This window comes from Ochotona princeps, chromosome 15, assembly GCF_030435755.1.
Source record: "Ochotona princeps isolate mOchPri1 chromosome 15, mOchPri1.hap1, whole genome shotgun sequence".
Classification (NCBI taxonomy): Eukaryota; Metazoa; Chordata; class Mammalia; order Lagomorpha; family Ochotonidae; genus Ochotona; species Ochotona princeps.
In genome coordinates, this window is record NC_080846.1 from 17,040,958 (window position 1) to 17,059,844 (window position 18,887).

General features: G+C 54.5%; 1 protein-coding gene across 1 annotated transcript; it reads right to left on the bottom strand.

Annotated features, from left to right (window-relative positions):
* Positions 1 to 6: 6 nt before the first annotated feature.
* On the bottom strand, positions 7 to 16,064 carry STAT6 (signal transducer and activator of transcription 6). Its single transcript, XM_004583220.2, has 22 exons — positions 15,757 to 16,064; positions 11,741 to 11,877; positions 11,226 to 11,364; positions 10,846 to 10,929; positions 10,285 to 10,423; positions 10,135 to 10,187; positions 9,843 to 9,991; positions 8,834 to 8,965; positions 8,525 to 8,713; positions 8,030 to 8,117; positions 7,767 to 7,889; positions 7,508 to 7,600; positions 7,044 to 7,250; positions 5,112 to 5,206; positions 4,877 to 5,013; positions 4,534 to 4,680; positions 4,299 to 4,362; positions 4,079 to 4,180; positions 3,830 to 3,919; positions 1,253 to 1,318; positions 1,041 to 1,166; positions 7 to 948 (listed from the first exon to the last, which is right to left on the bottom strand). The coding sequence occupies exons 2-22, from the start codon at positions 11,854 to 11,856 to the stop codon at positions 759 to 761; spliced, it is 2,529 nt and encodes an 842-aa protein (XP_004583277.2). The 5' UTR covers positions 11,857 to 11,877; positions 15,757 to 16,064; the 3' UTR covers positions 7 to 758.
* Between the last annotated feature and the right edge of the window lie 2,823 nt (positions 16,065 to 18,887).

Here is an 18,887-nt window from a genome sequence, read left to right on the forward strand (position 1 = left end):
GCAGTGTCTCATACTCCCAGATGCGTGTGGTCACATGGGCAAAAGCAGATAAACACAGATTATATGTGCTCATATAACTGAGGTGTAGCATGTATGCATTAATCTGTCTCGGGTACACACATGTCTATGCATGCACACACAAAGAAACTTGGCCTTGGACTCCTACTCCTGCATACTCAAACCAAAAGCTTCCATCCCAGGGGACTTGTTTCTTAATGTGGTCAATGTACACATGTCCAGAGCCCACCCGCTCTCCCATCCTCCCACCCAGTGTCCCTCCTATTAAACTGTTTCCCCATCACCCTTGGGAGCTAGGACCCAGGCCCAGGCCGACTAGCCCAGCGTCTAGGGCCAGTGTGTCCATATAACTGTCCCTGTGTGTGTGTCCCAGGCCCTGGCTCGGAGTGCGCAGTGGCACCCCTCCACACCCTAACTTATGCTGTAGCCCAGCCCTACCTTCCAGAGAGCTTTGTGAGTGTGTGCATGCACATGCGTGCTGCAGGTGCAGGCATGTTGGGGTGTGTCTCACTTTGGAGCCAGAACTTCCCTTCCTGGGCTGGAAGGAGATGGACGGGAGTGTGTGGAAGGAAGGAATGGAGTGGCTCCACCCACTGTGCATTCCCCTGGTAGTCTTTTCCTCCTGACCAGAGAGTGGGTGGGGCTGGGAGGGTGCCTTGCCCATCTGCTGGGCAGGAGCAGGAGCAGTGTCCATGGGGTAGTGGAAAAGCCGTGTCTCTGGGCTCCTCGTCCAGCTGGGATCACCAACTGGGGTTGGCTCTAAGGTCCAGGTGGGACATGGAGATCCCAGTCTGCCCATAGTGGGAGGGCTGCAGAAGCGGCTGGGGTCCCAGAGCCCCTCCCCCTGGCTCTGCTTGCCCTTCCAGGAGGAGCTTGGTGAGATCCTGTTCGGTGGGAGGCAGCAGTGGGGGGAACATGTCTTCGCTAGGCCTGTGAAGAGAGTGGGGAGGAACGATGGCAGTGGCGTGGCATCCCACTCCCCAGCTCCTTCTCAGCCAGTGCCCCCAGAGGCCATCACTCACCAGGTGCTCTGAGGGAAGCCTGCTGCCTGCTGGTTCAAACTGCTGTCTTCCACCATGGTCACATCTGGGCAGAGCTGGGGCTCAGAGCTGGACACAGCATGCTCCTGAGATTGGCACTGCAGCAGGCTGGGGACCAGAAAGGCAGATCAGCCGGGACAGAGTGGCTGGTGCCAAATGGGGAGCACAGGCTCAGCAGGGGCTTTGCCACTCACGAGGCATGATGCTGGGTGAAGGACAGGTTCATCTGACTCAGGTTTTGGGAGATCTGCAGGCGAGTCCTGGAAGCAGAAGGAGAGTATGGTCAGAGGCAGGACCATTGGGTCAAGACAACCGTAAGGTCAAGGCCACAGAGTTGACATCAAATCCAGTTCCAGCTCCTCCTGACCTAGCTATGCCAAGGCAACAGGGTCCTACATGGTCTCCACCCCATACTGTTGAGTTCAGGCTTCTCCTCTGTAAAATGTATATGTGCTGGGCCCGGCGGCGTTGCCTAGAGGCTAAAGTCCTCGCCTTGAACGCCCCGGGATCCCATATGGGCGCCAGTTCTAATCCCTGCAGCTCCACTTCCCATCCAGCTCCCTGCTTGTTGCCTGGGAAAGCAGTCGAGGACGGCCCAGAGCTTTGGGACCCTGCACTCGCATGGGAGACCAGGAAGAGGTTCCTGGTTCCGGGCTTCGGATCGGCGCAGCACTGGCCGTTGCGGCTCACTTGGGGAGTGAATCATCGGATGGAAGATCTTCCTCTCTGTCTCTCCTCCTCTCTGTAGATCTGACTTTGTAATAAAATAAATAAATCTTAAAAAAAAATTCATATGTGCTGAGGGTCGCATCAGCCAACCTCTAGCATTTCTTTGACTATGAACTTGGGTGGTTCTCAGCAACCCCAGTCTCCTAGCCCCAAGCAGCACTTCAACACATGGGAAGGGAAATGTTGCACTTTAACAAAGAGTTCAGGGCCAGGTAAGGTAGCCTAGTGGCTAAAGTCCTTGCCTTGAAAGTGCTGGGATCCCACATGGGCACCAGTTCTAATCCCGGCAGCCCCACTTCCCATCCAGCTTCCTGCTTGTGCCCTGGGAGTGCAGTGAGGACGGCCCAAAGCCTTGGGATCCTGCACCCGTGTGGGAGACCCAGAGGAGGATTCGGGCTCCTGGCTTCAGATTGGCTCAGCTCCAGCCACTGCGGCTGCTTGGGGAGTGAATCATCAGATATATTTTCCTCCCTGTCTTTCCTCTTCTCTGTATATCTGACTTTCCAATAAAAAATAAGTCTTAAAAAACAACAGAGTTCATAAATAGCTAAATGTTGCCTTGGGGGAAAAACTGTCTAAACCAATTCAAGGGCAAGATCAAGGAGTCAATAAAAATCTAGAGTTGGGGCCAGCACAGTGGCTCAACTGGCTAATCCCCAACCTGCAGGTGCCCACATCCCATAGTTCGTGTCCTGGCTGCTCCACCTCCCATCCAGTTCCCTGTCTGTAGCCTGGGAGAAAAATGAAGGATGGCCCAAGGCTTTGGGACCCTGCACCCGCTTGGGAGACCTGGAAGAAGCTCCTAGCTTGGTATCAGCTCAGATCCAGTCATTGTGGCCATTTGGGGAGTGAACCCCAAACAGATGAAAGATCTCTCTCTTTCTCTCTCTCTTTCTTTTCTGTAGATCTGCATTTCCAATAAAGATAAATATTTGAAAAAATCTAGGGTGAGCATTTGGACATTTAGCTATTAGATGTTGCTGGAGATAGCCAGGTATTAGATAGCTAGAGATGCCATCTTTCCCTATCTGTTCAGCTGTTCCATATTGAAATGCTTGCATGCCTCAAGTCTCCCATTCCATTCTAACTTCCAGTTAATGTGCACCTTTGGGGGGAGTGTGCAGCAGGTGCTGGTGTATGAAGGGTCTCTGTCCCCAACTTGGGAGACCCTGATAGTTATAAGCTCCTGGCTTTAGCTTGGCTTGTCATGGAGAGTGAACCAGCAGACAGAACAATCTCTGTCTCTTTTAAATAAAATAAAAACAGATATGTATATATTTAAATGTTAAGAATGAACACAGTGGATGACAACAGTGGAGTTCAATAGCAGAAGAGAAAAACAACTTAGTCAGCATCTGCTCCTGGCCAGGTACTCCACTCAGCTTCACACATTTCATGAATTCCCACTTAACCTTCACAATGCATTACTATTGTTATTGTTCCTCATATTACAAATGAGACACCAGAAGTTAAGTAACTTGCCCAAAGCCAGGAAGCAGCAGAGGTGAAATGTAAAACCAGGCAGTCTGGATCTAAACTACTAGCTCCAGGGATCTGTGTTGTGGCAAAGCAGCTTAAGTCATCACCTACAATGCCAGCATCTCATAGGAGCACCAGTTTGAGACCTGGCTGCTCCACTTCTGGTCCAGCTGCCTGCAAATGCACCTGGGAGGACAGCAGAAGACAGCTCAAATACTTGGGCTCCTGCTACCCAACATGTGAGACCACAGTGGTGTTTCACACTGCTGGCTTTGGCCTGGTCTAGCCCTGGCTGTCATGGCCATTTGGGGTGTGAACCAATGGATACACAAGTTCACTCTCTTTCCCTCTCCCTCTAACTGCCTTTTAAATCAATCAAAAACAAAACAAACAAACAAAACAAGAATAAACTGCCATCTGTAGTCCTTATAGTGAGCAGAAGACGGTGAAGAGGGCCGGCAGGTACTGCCCTGCCTCTCCTGGCAGATGCCCACACCACACCCTTTGCAGTGGCATAGCTTCCCCAGGGCCCAGTCCAACCCACACCTAGAGGCTCGACTTACTCCGGGAATGCTGACAACACCCCGCCCGACTCCTCAGCAGGAAGGGCTTGGTAGGGGATGGGGTGAGCATGTGGAGGGTACACTTGGGACCTGGGGAAGGAAAGCAGACCCCTGATGCAGACCCTTCTGAGATGCCCTCCCACCCATTCAGGGAAAGACAAGTTCCCTGCTCCCACTGCCTCTGGTTGCTGCCCTCTGAAAGCTCTGTGTCCACAGACCACTCCCCTTCCCGTCCTTCCAGCTCCTTACACATCTGGGCCAAGCACCATGGGAGACTCCAGGGACATCCTAGGGTCATAAGAGGACATTATGGCAGGCATCTGCGGCTCTGGAGTGGGAAGGGGCTGGTCCCTGTAGGAGGAAAGGAGGCAGGGAGGTAGGGGTGAGGTGGCCAGCCAAGGGTTGATGCCATGCTCCTCCCTATGGGTCAGTCCCGGCCTCCAGCCCCCACCTATACCACTGTGCTCACCTCTCCACGCTCATCTTGATGATAGCTGGGACATAACCCCTGCCATCTTTCCCCATCTGTTCAGCTGTTGTGGGAAGAAATGGGGTACCATGGAGTGCTTCTGGGGTGAGGAAAGTGGGAGAGGAGGGCGTGGCAGGTGGAAGCAGGGTAGGGGGCTATGAACACAGGGAGACAAGGGGGGCTGACACAGAGGATGTGGGTGACAAAGAAATCAACGCCATGGGCGCCAGCTCACGCTTGTAGTGGTTCCGGAAGGCCTCATCCTTGGGCTTCTTGGGGTAGAGGTTTTTGAGTTGAGCGAGGTCCCGTATTCGGTCCCCGAGTGAGCGAATGGATAGGTCTTTGGCAGAGAATGGCTGAATGTTCTCTATCTGTGAGGAGCCTGTGATGGGAAAGAGATACTAGGTTTCCTCCGTCCAGACATCTGTCTCCAACCCTGGCTGACATCTTCCCACCACAAGAACCCCCTTCTCCATCCACTAAAGCCAGGGGTAGAGGAGGACCAGCACACTTCCTTCCCACAAGAAACCCCAAAAGACATGGGCACAGAGGCAGAAGGGTGACTGCAGCAACCGCACCGTCCTGGCCCCGGATGACATGGGCGATGGTGATGCCCCCGATCTCAGAGTCACTGAAGCGGAGGAGGAAAGTCCCGTCGGGCTGGTTGAGGAGAAGGCTGGTGACGAACTGCTTGCTGATGAAGCCAACAATCAGCCTGGCCGGGCAGAGGGAGAGGATGGGCTGGTGGAACTGGGTGTGCAGAGGGAGTGGCAGTGGCAACAGCTGCTAGGGCCCCAGGGCTGGGGCACTCACCCATCTGACCAGTAGCTCCGGAGACAACGTTTGGTGAGGTCCAGGACACCATCGAACCACTGCCAGAAGGTGAAGCCACGGCCCAGCAGGATCTCCTGAAACCAGCAGAGGTCCAGGGAGCTGGTGTGAAGGGTAAGGTCCAAGGGGCGGGGCAGAGGGAGGGGAACCAGTGTGAGGGGATGGGACCCCGGGAGTGGGGAGGAGTCGGTGTGAGCAGTGGGGCGGGGAGGCAGGGAGTGAATCTGATTGGGGCAGGAACTGTGAGTATCCACACAGTGCAGCCACACAGGGCTGAGAGACCAAAGTTGACCTTGTGACCATGTCAGGGACAACAGCCAATGCCCATGCTGACTGTGTGCCAGCCACTACCCTGGCCTTTCCTAATGCATAGCTCCTGGAACTTGACTAGATCATGGTCATTATAGCACCCTTATCTTATAGATGAAGAGACAGAAGCCCAGGAGGGTCATCTGACCCAGGTCCACACAGCTGGCAAGAGGTGGCTGCAAGCCCAGGCTGTCCAGCACTAAAGCTCTTGTAATCCCATGTCCACTGAGGCCTGGCAGGAAAGTGACTTGCTAAGTGGCAGCGTCCTGATCTCTTTACTAATACATCTTCCGGTCACACTGACTTGGCTTTCTTCCTCTTTTTTTACAAAGATTTTTTTTTTTTAATTTGGAAAGGGAGATACACAGAGAGAAGGAGATGCAGAGAGGAAGATCTGTCCACTGGTTCACTCCCCAAGTGGCTGTAACGGCTGCAGCTGAGCTGATCCAAAGCCAAGAGTCAGGAGCTTCTTCTGGGTCTCCCACACGGGTGCAGGGTCTCAAGGCTTTTGGGCCACCCTTGACTGCTTTCCCAGGCCACAAGCAGGAAGTTGGAAAGGAAGTGAAGCTGCCGGAATGCAAACTGGTGCCCACATGGGATCCTGGTGGATGATTGCTTTTACTAGACTACTGTGGCAGGCCATCTTCCTTCCTTTTTTTTTTTTTTTAAACAGAAATAGTCTATGGCCATGATTGCCCAGTGTGTGGTCAACCAAGACCCCAGGTCTCATTTTCCCCTGTTACTGTACCTGATTTACCTCATGTTGGAGGTAGGAAAATATAGTAGTTAGGAGCAGGGGTAAGGGGCCGCTGTCGCAACACTGTGGGTTAGGCTGCTGATTGCAACACCAGCATCCCATGTGGAAATGCTGGTGTGAGTCCCTGCCGCTCAGCTTCGTATATAGTAAGCCTTTTATGGGAGACCCAGACAGAGTTTCTAGCTTCTGGCCTTGGTCTAGTCCAGCCTCAGCCATGGGCCGTTTAGAAAGTGAACTAGTAGAAGGAAGATATCTCTCTTTTTGCCCCCTATCTCTGTAATTCTGCCTTTTCAATTAATAAATAAGCTAATCATTACAGAAGAGCAGGAGGATTGAAATAGGGGGTTCATCCTCATCATGTCATTCACCTGCTCTGATATTTTGATCAGCCCCCTCCTCCATGTCCTGAGTTTCAGCTTCCCTTACCCGTAAGCTGGGGGTAAGAGTAGTCCCTACCTCAAAGGATGCTGGGAGGAGTCAGTGAGCTAACACACACTAAGTACCAAGCTGAGTGCCTGGCACGTGGTGTTGGTCAGCCCATGACAGCTGGGATTACTGGACGAGATTACTGGGACCCTGTGGGATTGCATCTGGTTTTTGCAACAGGAACTATTTTCACTTTGAATCACAGATTCTGTTCATCTTCAGTCTGTGTGAATCACACAAGTCACCAGAAGAGGGATAGAGGGGGCCCCAGGCCAACCCTGGGGGTTGTCAGAGAAGGCCTCCTGCAATCCCCAGGGCAGAGGGGTTTTCTGGCAGACACAAGGGTCTCCCAGAGTGTAGAGGGAGGGCTGAGGCAGGGCTGCACAGCTCTGGGTGGGAGGGCTGAAGGGCTAGGGAATGACCTTGTTGAACTGTGACCAGGACACAGAACGGTGCTGGAAGGCCTCCACATTGAGGCTGTTGTCGTTAAAGATTTTCTGAGCCAGAAAGAGGAAGTGCTCCGGGAGCAGGCCATGGTTGGTCCCCACCTCAGCCATGAACTTGAGGTTCAGCGTTTCACACATCTTCTCCCAGGGTACCCGCTCAGCCACCACAAAGGGCACACGGTCCTGAGGTGAAAAGGGGGGGAAGGAGAGAGGTGCCCCAGGCAGCCATCAGGCTGTGTCCTCAGGTACAGACTTGCCCCTGCACCCCCCAGTCCCTGTATCCCAACCACACACAATGCCCTCTTGATCACAGTTGATGGTGTCAAAGGCGGGTATGACTGTTTGGGGGGCTAGGATGGAAAAGCAGGCCTGTGGGAAGGAGTGAAGCGCCCAAGGGTGTGACACACAAGTCTGCACACCTCCCACATGAGACCCCTCACCATCTCAGAAAAGGCGTTGTCCCACAGTATGGTGGCTTTGGCATTGTTGTCTTGGTTCCCATGAACGATGACCACTAGGGGCAGAGACAGGGCCTGCAAGGAGATGACCAGATAGGTCTCTGCTTAGAAGAGTGAGTGGAGCTGCCCAGGGCTGGTGCAAGCATTGGGAGAGCTGGGGCTCATGAGACTAGCCATCCATCCGTGTGCAAGCGCCCCAACCAGACACCTGGAGAGTACAGGACAGCTGCAGGGGGCGTACCTGGAGCTGGATGGGGATTTTGCCAGGGCCCAGTGTGAGGCTGGCAGAGAACAGCACGGCACACTTTTCTTCAGTGACCGATTCAGTGCCCTTCCGCTCACACCGTTTGATTTTCTTCAGAAGCTGCCAGTGGGAAGAGAAGGGAAAGTGAGGCTAAGGGGCGAGGGTGTAAGGATAAAGGGCTCCTCAACCTTCTCTGTGGGAAGTGGGAGACACAGTCCCAGGGTCTGAGCAGTCCCTGCTCTGTCCCAGGGGACCCTCACCAGGTTCTTGAAGAGGGCAGAGCAGCAATTCCCAGGAATGCTGTTCTCCAGGGACACGGTGTTGTTGAGGATTTCTCCTGTGCTCTCTCTGCCAAGCAGGTGAGGATGTTGGTTAGGTGCAGGTCAGGTATGGGGTAGGGGTGGTAACTTTGGACATGTCCCTGCTGCACTAAATTCCCATGTCCTTGCTCTAGCTCTTAAGGGAGGAGTCCCCTCCCCATTCCAGCCTGGGATGAGTCCTGGCCCTTTCTCTGTCCTTATCACTGCGGTCCCACACCCACATGCCTGCCTCCCCATAACCCCCCTCACACACACACTGCATGGTGCCGGGTCTCCCCCCACACACAATGCATGGTGCCGGGTCCTCCCCTGACAACAACACACGCGCTGCGTGCTGCTGGGTCCTCCCAGGTCCCTCTCAGAACCTCCATCACCCAGGAGACTCCCCCATCTTCTGCTCACCGCCCTCCCCCAGGTGGTCCAGCCTCAGCTTACGCTGCAGCACCAGGTGCCTGGGGCCCGGCTAGTTCCCTGGCCTGCTTCTCAGTCACCATGTCAGCCCTGACCAGGGGAGGTTTGGCCGAGGCTCCCAGGAAACGCAGGCCCAGCAGAAATCGAACCCCGGCCTGGAACTTGGTCTGTGTCTTCAGAACCTGGGGGGGTTGCTTCTCCACCAGGAAGGAGCTGGGGATAGGGAGGAGGACATGAGGAGAGGGAAGAGATGTTCTCTGCCATTCCCTCCCTTCCTCCCGCCACCCACAAGCTCTGACAACTCTCTGCTCCCTGGGGGCTTGCTGGACACACCTTGAGACAAGTATGCGCAGAACTTCATCCAGCCGGCTGACCAGTGAGGCCCGGGTGGTGTGCTCAAGTTCCGCCCCAGCTGCCCCCACCTCCTGCTGGAGCTGGGAATAGATGTCCACCAGGCTCTCACACCTGGGGCCGGGACCATGGTCAGGGGGTACGGGGCTCAGGCTGCCTGCTCCAGCCCAGATCCCCTTCCCCCTCACCCAGGGAACAAGCAGGTGTGGAGGTGGGTTTGGGTGTGGTTGCAAGTGATTATGGGGCCTGCCTTGGCTCTGGGTAACAGGTTCGGTTTCAGGGTCCATGCCCTCTGTGGAAAGCTGGCTGCCTCCTCCCCAGCTCTGAGGCCCAGGTCAGCTGCTAGGAGAAAGAGCGCTTTTGTACAAATTGGCAGGTGCCTCCATTAGTCATTAGGCCGAATAGAAGGAGGCTCCCAGGGCTGGCATTGAGCAAAGCAACTTAGCTGCCTCCCTGCAACATGAGCATCCCATATGAGAGCACCAGTTCAACTCCCAGTCTCCACTTCTGATCCAGCTCTCTGTTAGCATTCCTGGAAACCAGGGGAAGATGGCCCATGTGCTTGGGCTCCTGCTTGGAGCCCAAGCAGGAGCCCTCCACTTGGGAGACTCAGATGGAGTTCCTGGCTTTTGGCTTCAGCCTGAATCAGCCCCAACCATTGTGTCCATTTAGGGAGTGAACCAGTAGAGAGAAGATTCTTTCTCACTGTCTCTATCACTCCGCTGTTCAAATAAAGATTTGTAAAAGGCTTCTTACTCCCCAGCTCATGAAGCCTGAAGAGAGAGACAGGACTTGAATAAGCCTCCACCTGTGCCCCCTCAATAGGGCATCCTCTACAGGCTGTGACACTAACAACAGCGTACGCAGGGCCCTGCAGGAACTGGCTTCTCTGAGTTCTGGTCCCCTTCAAGGCCAAACCTCCTGGCTTCTCACACAGGACAGCAGGTGTCCACCCCTGGCCTGACCCCTTCCTTTCCAGCCCTGCCCTAACCTGTCCTGTAGCTGGGACAGATTCTCCTCAAAGGGTGCGCCGTTCCCTGCCAGCTGCTGCTGCCGCTTCCAGATCTGGATCCTCTTCAGCACCAAAGCCTGGGCCGCCTCCAGCTCCCCCACAGCCTCCTGCAGCAGTGTGGCCAGTGCCTGCAGGTAGGTGGGAGCCTGAGCCAGGGCTGCACACTGCATCCTTGCTGGCTTGCCCATGTGGGGAGAGGGCTCTCCTTCTCCCTCCCTCAGCCTGCACTTGTCTGTGTTCTTGTCTTTGCACCACCTTGGCGGGCACTCACCTCACTTGGTCCCGTTCCATTGGCTGGTGTTTCGATCAAGTTACGCAGAGACACTGGGGGGGGGGGGGGCAGGGGGCAGAAAGGATTGGCCAGTTCAACGGAGGTTGAGAGGGAGACTGGTCCATCTCAGCTTCGTGCCCAGGCCCCTACCTTGGCCAGTCTCGGGCCCCTGCTGTAGGGACTCCCGGAGATGGTGGATCTCCTCCACTCGGTGCTTCAACCTCTGCAGGGCTATGTTGAACTTGAGTTCTTCCTGCTTCCAGTGGAAGGCCATTGGCAGATGGTGGAACTGCACAGGAATGAAGGATGCCAAGAGGTGAGGCGGTGTGTCGTTATTTCACCCTCAGTCTCCCTGCTCTGCAGGGAAGGAATTCTTTCCTGCCAAGCTCCCCCATGGCTTGTGGCTATGCTCCCTGACTCCTGGGAATCCCCTGAGAATAGGACCTTTTTTTCTGGCGGAGTTAGCATCCCCCTAACCCTGTCCTCCCCACTCCTCATTCTCCTCAGTCTCCCATTTGCAGCTTCCTTGAACTTGGTTTGGGGTTCACTCTGACCTCAGGAACCTCCTAGTCATCCTGGGCCTTGACCCCTGGGTCTTTCCTGGGGATTGAATCTCTTCTCTACTTTCTCATGCTCAAAAGAAGGTCCCAGGGAATTGTGGGATGCAGCAGCAGGGGAGAGGGGGAGGGCGGAAGTGGGATATCCCAATACCTGTTCCATAACTGCTTTTTTCTCCCCTTGAAGGATTTGTCTGAAGATGGCCACCAGCTTCAGGGGGTCCCTCTGATAAATGCTCTGTGCAAGCGAGGGTGGTAGGCAGTGAGCCTAGTTTTTCCCTGGACCCTCCCCTCCCTCCAGTCCTCAGCCTTATTCTCACATGCACTGACAGACAGTGCCACTGCAGACTCCAGAAGTTCCTGTACACTTGCATACTTTGAAAATCCAATTTGCATGCTGGCTAATAACCAACCACAGGCACACCAATGTGCTATCAACATCCAGCTCATTTTTCTCCCAGCATCCACTGCTCACCTCAACTCTGTCTCAGCCCCACCCAGGCTCAACCCCTTCCCCCTCCTGCTCCATCCCACCTCCAGGGTGCTGATGGGTTGTAAGATGGCACTCCCCTCGCCTTGCTGTCCCGCCAACTTCTGGAGTTTCTGGACAGTGGCTGAAAGAAGGGTGCTAGCCATGGAGAGGCAGAAGGCATCTGAGCCAACCAGGAACTCCCTAGGGAAAAGATGAGCACAAGGCTGCCTTAGTCAGGGCCTCCTGCCCCAGCCCTCCACGGCTCAGTGGTGCCTCTTCCCCTTGTCTTCCATCACCCACACCCCTCATTCCCCCATCTTGCAGCTGCTGTGGGAAGCACCTTTCCCCAGCCCTGACCTCCCTCCTCATTGACTCAGCCTCCTAGGAGACGGGGTGTCCCCATCAAAACACACAAAGCTGTTTGGATGGGATTCAGATTCTCCCCGTCCACCCTGCTGTATCTAAAAGACCACAGGGAGAATAAGGGTTCCCAAGTCCTGAATGTCATGGAAAGGCAGAGGATCTAAGTAGAAAGAGGATGGGCTGGGGGGCACTAACATGGGCAGCCAGGACTCACCAGGGCTGGGACTCCAGCCACTCTCCCAGGAGATGCCGCAGGTGTAGGGGGAAGTCCACGTAGAGCCGCTGTAGCTTCTCTGAGGGCATCTTGGAGACCAGACCCCATAGAGCCATGATGTGGGGTTTGGAGGTTGCCTGGAAGAAGGTAGCAAAACCACTCAACCAGGCCCTCTCAGAGACCCAGCCCTGCTCACAGCCACACCACCTCCAACCAGGGTCCAGTCTGGGGGTGCTTCTGATGGCAAACATGGCTCACCAGTGGTGAGAAGGGCTAAGCTGCAGCCCAAGGGCTACGGACACCAGGGAGACAAGGAGACAGGAAAAGCCCTCTCATAATCTTTTATTTGCTTATTTATTAGACAGACAGAAGAGAGCTCTCATCTACTGGATCACTCTGCAAATGCCTCTAATAATAGTTGGGGCTGAGCCAGGCAAAAGCCAGGAACCAGAAGCTGGGAGCTCAGTCCAGGCCTCCCACATAGGCTGTAGAAACCTGACAACCTGAACCATCACTTGTTCGACAAGCAGGAAATCAGCATCAGGAGTAGAGAACCAGACACAAAGCCAGGTATGCTGACGTGGAATGCAGTCTTATCAACTGATGCCCTAACTGCCAGGCCAAATGCCCACCCTGGGAAAAGCGTTCTTGTGGGCCCGGCACTTTGGTGTAGTAGATTAAGCCTCCACCTGTGGTGCTGGCATCCCATGTGGGCAAAGGTTCAAGTCCTGGCTGCTCCACTTCTGATCCACTTTCCTGCTAATGTGCCTGGGAAAGCAGTGGCCAAGTGCTTGGGACACCTGCACCCAGTTGGGAGACATGAAGAAGCTCCTGGCTCCCATCTTTGGACTGGACCAGCTCTGATTGCTGAAGCCATTCTGGGAGTGAACTAGTGGATGCAAGATCTGTGTGTGTGTGTCCCCTTCTCTCTCTCTGTGACTCTGCCTTTCAAATAAAAAATTTTTCAAAATCTTAAAAAGAGAAAAAGCATTCTCTTACAGGCCTCAAGCTGTAACTCTAGGCCCAGCCCTACAACGAGCTTTCTTTTCACTGGCCTTAATCTTCCCATCCACTAAACAGGAGAGCTAGATGAGAGAACCTTCTCTACTTTTAAAAGCAGTAAACAATTTAAGGGAGTGTCACTGACAGTTGTCCCCCTACCCTTCACTGTCAGGGGTAGATTCCAAGATACTCCTCAGAAGCTTGAAGCCACAGGTAATACCTGTAACAGCAGTGAGAGCTGAGTCCCAGGCACACTATATATATTTTCTGTGCATCTCTGCATTACTGTGACAGAGTTCCATTTGTAAAATCAGGCACAGAAAGACTCTAACAATAGCTAATGATAACGTGGAGATGAGTATAAGCATATACTGTAAGGTATATATATTTTTAAGATCCATGAATTGTGTATTTTTGATCTTTTCCATTTCATATTTTCAGGCCTGGGATTACTGCCAGCAACTGAAACCCTGGAAAGCGCAACTACACAGAATAGGTACAAACCTGGAGGGGCAGCCGGTGTGAGAGGCCTAGACCTCACCTCTGCTTTCCTATTCCTACCACCTGACCCCAGAGTGTCCCTGGAGCAACTTCTCAAGATTCTTGCACTCTGGGGCAAGAGCTGGGCACAGCAGAGCTGGACACTGCTACTTGGGACACCTGCCTCCCTTGGTTAATGCCTGGGTTTAAGTTTCCATTTTTCTTTCCATTCCAGCTTCCTGCACACATGTACCCTGGAAGGCAGCAGGTGAGGGAGGGCTCAAGTGTCCATCTGGGTAGACCCAGATTGGGTTCCTGGCTCCTGGCTTTTGGGCTGTTGTGGCAGTTTGTGAATGATTCTCTTCTCTCTCTCTCTCTCTCTCTCTCTCTCTCTCTCTCTCTCTTTCAAATAAATACACAAAAATGTGAAACGTTGGGGGGGGGCAGCATTATGACGCACCTGGTTAAGCCACCATTTGGGACATTCACAGCCCATTTCAGAGTGTCTGGTTCAAATCCTAGATACTCTGTTTCTGATCAGCTTCTGGCTAATGGTGCTGGGAAGGTAGATTATGGCTTAAGAACTTGGATCCCTGCCACTCAGGTGGAAGAACCGGATGGGGTTCCAAGCTCCTGGTTTCAGTCTGACCCAGCCCCAGCTGTTGCAGACATTTGGGGGAGTGAACCTGCAAATGGAGGACCCCCATCTCTCTCTCAGCCTTTAAAATTTCTTTTCTTCTTTCTTTTTCTTTATTTTTTGTAAATTCTAAGACTCCATAGGATAATTTGCAAAGTCCCAGGCTAGATGAAGAAGATAGTAAAGCAATAAAAGCTTTTATTGTGCACTTGCTCTGTATGAACTACTACAGTCATTGGAGATTCACCATAAATTCTAAACTATGTCATTCTCTCTTTCCACAGATGAAGAACCCAAGGGTCAAGAAGATCCTTGCTTGCCCCGAGTCACTCAACAAGTGTGAAACCATCAGAGTGGGCTGTTTGGGCCACTTCCAGCTCTAAATCCATTATCCTAAGAGGGATGGAGGGAGGGTGAAAGCAGACTTGGTGGGGAGGAGAAATGGATAAAAAGCCAAAGTGATGAGAGAGTGAGACAGGCTGGAGGGAGTATGAAGAATGAGCAGAGGGGGAGAGAATTAAGGGGGTGGGGAGGTGGCAGGGCAGTAGGGGAGAGGGCCACCTCCCCTTTCCCCAGGGCGGGCAGGGTGCTGCAAGCTTTCCCACAGGGCTCCCAGTTCACATCCCTCACAACATCCCTATCTCAGATTTGAAGCAGCAGATGAGAAAGGAAACTCCCTGAGTCACCCTCAACCCCCAAACCGGATCACCCCAACATGTCCCAGGACTCCCAAAGGGATGGAAAACAATTACCCCTTCCCTGGACACTGCTGCTTCAAGTTCCTTTTGCCCCTACCTCTCTCCCCTAGGCTTGGCTCTCCCAGCCCATTCTTCCAAAGGCAGCCAGCCGGCTTTGATCTCGGTACTGGGTGGCCCCAGGGCTGGGTGACCCCCTGGGGATTCAAGCTGAATTTCAAACTCAAATTCATTTCTCCTCTTCTTCGTCCCCCTAGGGTGCTAGAATCTCAGACCTTTGATACCTCCTCTACCCTACTGGGAACTGGAGTGACTCCCAAGTCATAGGCAGCTCAGTGCCATCCTTCACCCCCCAAACACACACCACTCCTCTCAGAAGAGTCCTGGCTTCAAATTTCCATTACCACCCCCTCCTCCTTTCTTTAGCACGACTCACTTGTCCCCCCCCAGCCCCACCCTCCAACAAGGCTGAGCGGGAGACCTCAGCCCCCTGAAAAGGGGCGGAGAGGGAGGGGCGGGGCCAAAGTTCCCTCCCTAACAGGGTCGGGAAGTTAGACCTCCAGGACCTTGGGGGACTGGGGAAGTGATCCTGAGTTTTCAGGTCGTGGGAGCGTACCCAGGGTTGGAGAGCGCCTGGGGAGAGTGGGGGAGTCGCCCGTGTGTACTGGGGGGGCTGGGGGCGAGGCTGCCGTGGCGCGGGGAGGGTTAACTCCTCGCCGCCCGAGGTCGGCAGCAGCCGAGCGAGCAGTTTGAGGGGGGAAATCCCCCCTTGGCACCATGAGGTCGGCTTCTGGGGCTCGCTCAGCCCCCAGACACACCCTTGGACAGGAACCTCGGAGCGAGGTCGGGGTGTGTGGGGGGTGCTGACCAGGACCTACTGCGTCCTCCACCACCCCTCCGTCCCCCAAGCCTGGGAGGGCAGAGGGGCTTCCTCAAGGCCCTCCCCCCCACGCTTGCACCCACTCTCTCTCTGCTCTTACCAACTTCCCTGCCCCTGGAGTAGGGACCGTGCCCCGCGGGGGTGGGTGTGCCGAGGCCTGCACACACTATCCAATAGCTCTGGGAGTTGCAAACCCCAGTGCTGTCCAGGCTGGGGAACCCCCCCACACACACACAATCACGCCCACAGCAGGACCCCATCGCTCCCACCGCCCCCACCATGGACCCCCGCCCCGCCCTCCTCTTCCCAGATGCCTCCTCACCTGGGTAACCCTTCTGCTAGCCGCTCCCTCTCAGCGGGCACTGCCAGGCCCCATAGGTCTGTAGCTTGGTCCACGGGTTCAGGGCCGGCTCCGCCGGCACCCCCTCCACCACCAGCAGCGGGGCGGGGGGGGGGGGCGGAGGAAGACAAAAATCAGTCTTCTTCCTCTCTTCTCTCTCGCTCTCCCCCCCTCTCTCTCCTCTTCAGGCCTTCCTCTTCAGGGCAAGCAGTGGCTGCCTGCCCCAGCCCTCTGTTTCCGGCTTCTCGGTCTACCCAGGTCCCTCCCTGGAGCTCTGACGACACAGAGAAGAGAAAGTGGGCTGGAGGAGGAAGAGGAAGAAAGTGGGGTGGACGTGTGTATCTGCTGCTGTGCCGGCCGGAGGGGGGCGGCGCTCACATTCGGGGCTCCCGCCCAGCCCCCACTTTATTCTGGCCCCCCCTAAAGTCACCAACTTTACTGGCGAAATACCCTGCCTCTCCTTCTCAAACTCGGCCAAGGGCTGTGAGGAGGCCCTGGACTCCTGGCACCTCGAGAAATATCAAATCCCTCACGACTGGGCGCGGAATCCAGCAGAGAACCCTGAAAAGCAGCAGGGGTTCCCCTCCCTCCCTGGAGTCGGGTGCCGCTGCTCCGGAGATAGGGGGAGGGGAGATCTGGGAAGCAGTGGGAAAGGGGAGCCCTAAAACCTGGCTTTGCCTACTCCTGCTGGCTAGCCTTCTTCCTCAACTCCTGGGGTGGGTGAGGGCACCAATACAGGAGGAACTGGAGTCTGCAGAATCCCCAGGGACCTGCTGGGCTAGGAATCTGCGGCGCAGTCTTGGCCAAGTTCCTATCTGTTTCTGGGATAAACACTGAGACACACCCAGAGGCGAACGCAAAAGCAAAAGTTCCCCGGACCCAACACTGGGCGCGCGCGCGCGCACGCCGGTTCTTACACGTCCACGCTCCGGGCCGCGCGTGCTCGTGACGCCCGGCGCGCTGGCGCGCGCGGGGGCCGTGCACGCACTCACGGCCACAGGCTTCACCGCTAGTGGGTGGGTGGTTGTGTAGTGTGGGTAGGGGAGAAACTGGAGGAGACCCAAGAGACCCAGGAAAGCGTTGGCGCCCCAAACCCGAGAGTGGAGAAGCCTGGAAAAGGGTTGTCTTAAGGGCCTTGTGCGGAAGGGTTGGGTAGGTTGTGCAGACAGGAGGAGGTCTTTGATCCTCTCAACTCTCCTTTTAACAGGGCTGGGCCCAGGGGCCAAAGCTAGGCCTCTGCTGCCCCCTGGTGCCTGAACTGCTCCCCAGACCCAGCTCCTCCCCTGGAGTTTGAACTTGAGAGTCAATGCGTGGGCGTGGCCGCAGAGGGCAGGAGTAAGGAGCAGAGGTCAACAGCTAAGAGCTAAGAGTCAGGACTGTGGACAAACAGCTGCTTGGGTCTAAGGTCTGTCCATGCCCCTTAGCGCAGGGCACTGAGTGGTGGGCGTTGGGGGGTGGGGATGGAAATGACCTCTTTGTGATTATTTTTTGTCACCTTTAAAATTGAACCCATGGAGACAAAACAAAATTAAAAAAAAAAAATTGAACCCATAGGGTCTGTGTGAAGGCTCAATTGGCTAATCCTCCACCTGCAAGAGCCAGGATCCTATATGGGCACCAGTTCGTATCCCGGTGGCCCCACTTTCCATACAGCTCCCTGCCTGTGCCCTGGGAAAGCAGTCGAGCACAGCCCAAAGACTTGAGACCCTGCACTTGTGTGGGAGACCTGAAAGAAGTTCCTGGCTCCTGGCTTCAGGTTGGCTCAGCTCCAGTCGTTGCGGCCGCTTGGGGAATGAATCATCAGATGGAAGATCTTCTCTGTCTCTCTTCTCTGTATATCTGCCTTTCCAATAAAAGTAAACAAATTTTAAAAATTACTTATTTATTCATTGGAAAGGTAGATTTACAGAGAAAAGGAGAGACAAAGATCTTCCATTCACCGATTCACTCCCCAAATGGTCATAACGGCAGGGGCTAAGCCTGTCTGAAGCCAGGAGCCGTGAGCCTCTTCCAGGTCTCTCACGCGGGTGCTGGGTTCCAATGCTTTGGACCGTCCTCCACTGCTTTTCCAGGCCACAAGCAGGAAGCTGGATGGGAAGCGGAGCAGCCAGGACACGAACTGGTGCCCATATGGGATCCCAGCGCGTTCAAGGTGAGAACTTTAACTGCTATGCTATCGCACTGGGCCCTAAATAATTTTTTAAAAGACTGTAAAATTGAACCTCATAACAGTCTTGCCCCAAATTTTGTGAGAACAAAATAAAATTCTGGGGAAGGTTTAGAAAAATGCCCATTCTAACACAGCAAACAGGAAGCCCTGTTTTCAGGTCCAGCATAGTGAGGCCACAAGAACCAGGAGGGGCCCTGCCTGCACAGGTGGGTATGATTGGAGTGATGTTAATTACCACCACCCAGCACAGCCCAGTGGAGACAGACGTTTAATGAGTCTATTGCAAAGTGACCAATGCAAGGGGGAGAACAGGGAGCGAGAACAGGTAGGGGGCAGTCTGCCCTCAGGCTCCTCTGGCCAGCGAAGCTAGGATGGAGGATATGTGCACAGCTGCTCACCTGTGTGCACAGTGCCTGTGTCCCTGGGGCCTGCTCTGTTCTCAGGCACCCAGCAGTAGCTGCAACTGAGCTTCCCTATCCTGAACACTTGTCAGTGCAGGTGGGGAAACAGCAGTTGGAGTCTTGGATACTTAAAGGTGTATTGGAAAATCCTATCTTTTGTCTTGTTCTCTGATTGCCTCCCTGCCCACCCCACAGGGATACCGGTTGTCATGGAAAGAATGCAGAACTCACAGTGGGAGCCAGCTTGGGTGGGACTCCACCTTAGAGCTTTAAAACCGTGTCAGCCGCTGAAGGGCCTTAATTCATCCAGGGTGGGGGCGCTTCAGTTTAGGGGGTGCTTATCCACTGGCTGTGCAATTGCAGGGTTGGCTGGACTTCTAGCGCTGTAGCTCAACAGGCTAATCCTCTACCTGCAAATGCTGGCATCCCATATGGGTATTGATTCATGTCCCAGCTGCTCCACTTCCGATCCAGCTCTTTGCTTATGGCCTGAGAAAGCAGAGGAATGACCCAAATGTTTGGGTTTTTATATCCACGTGGGA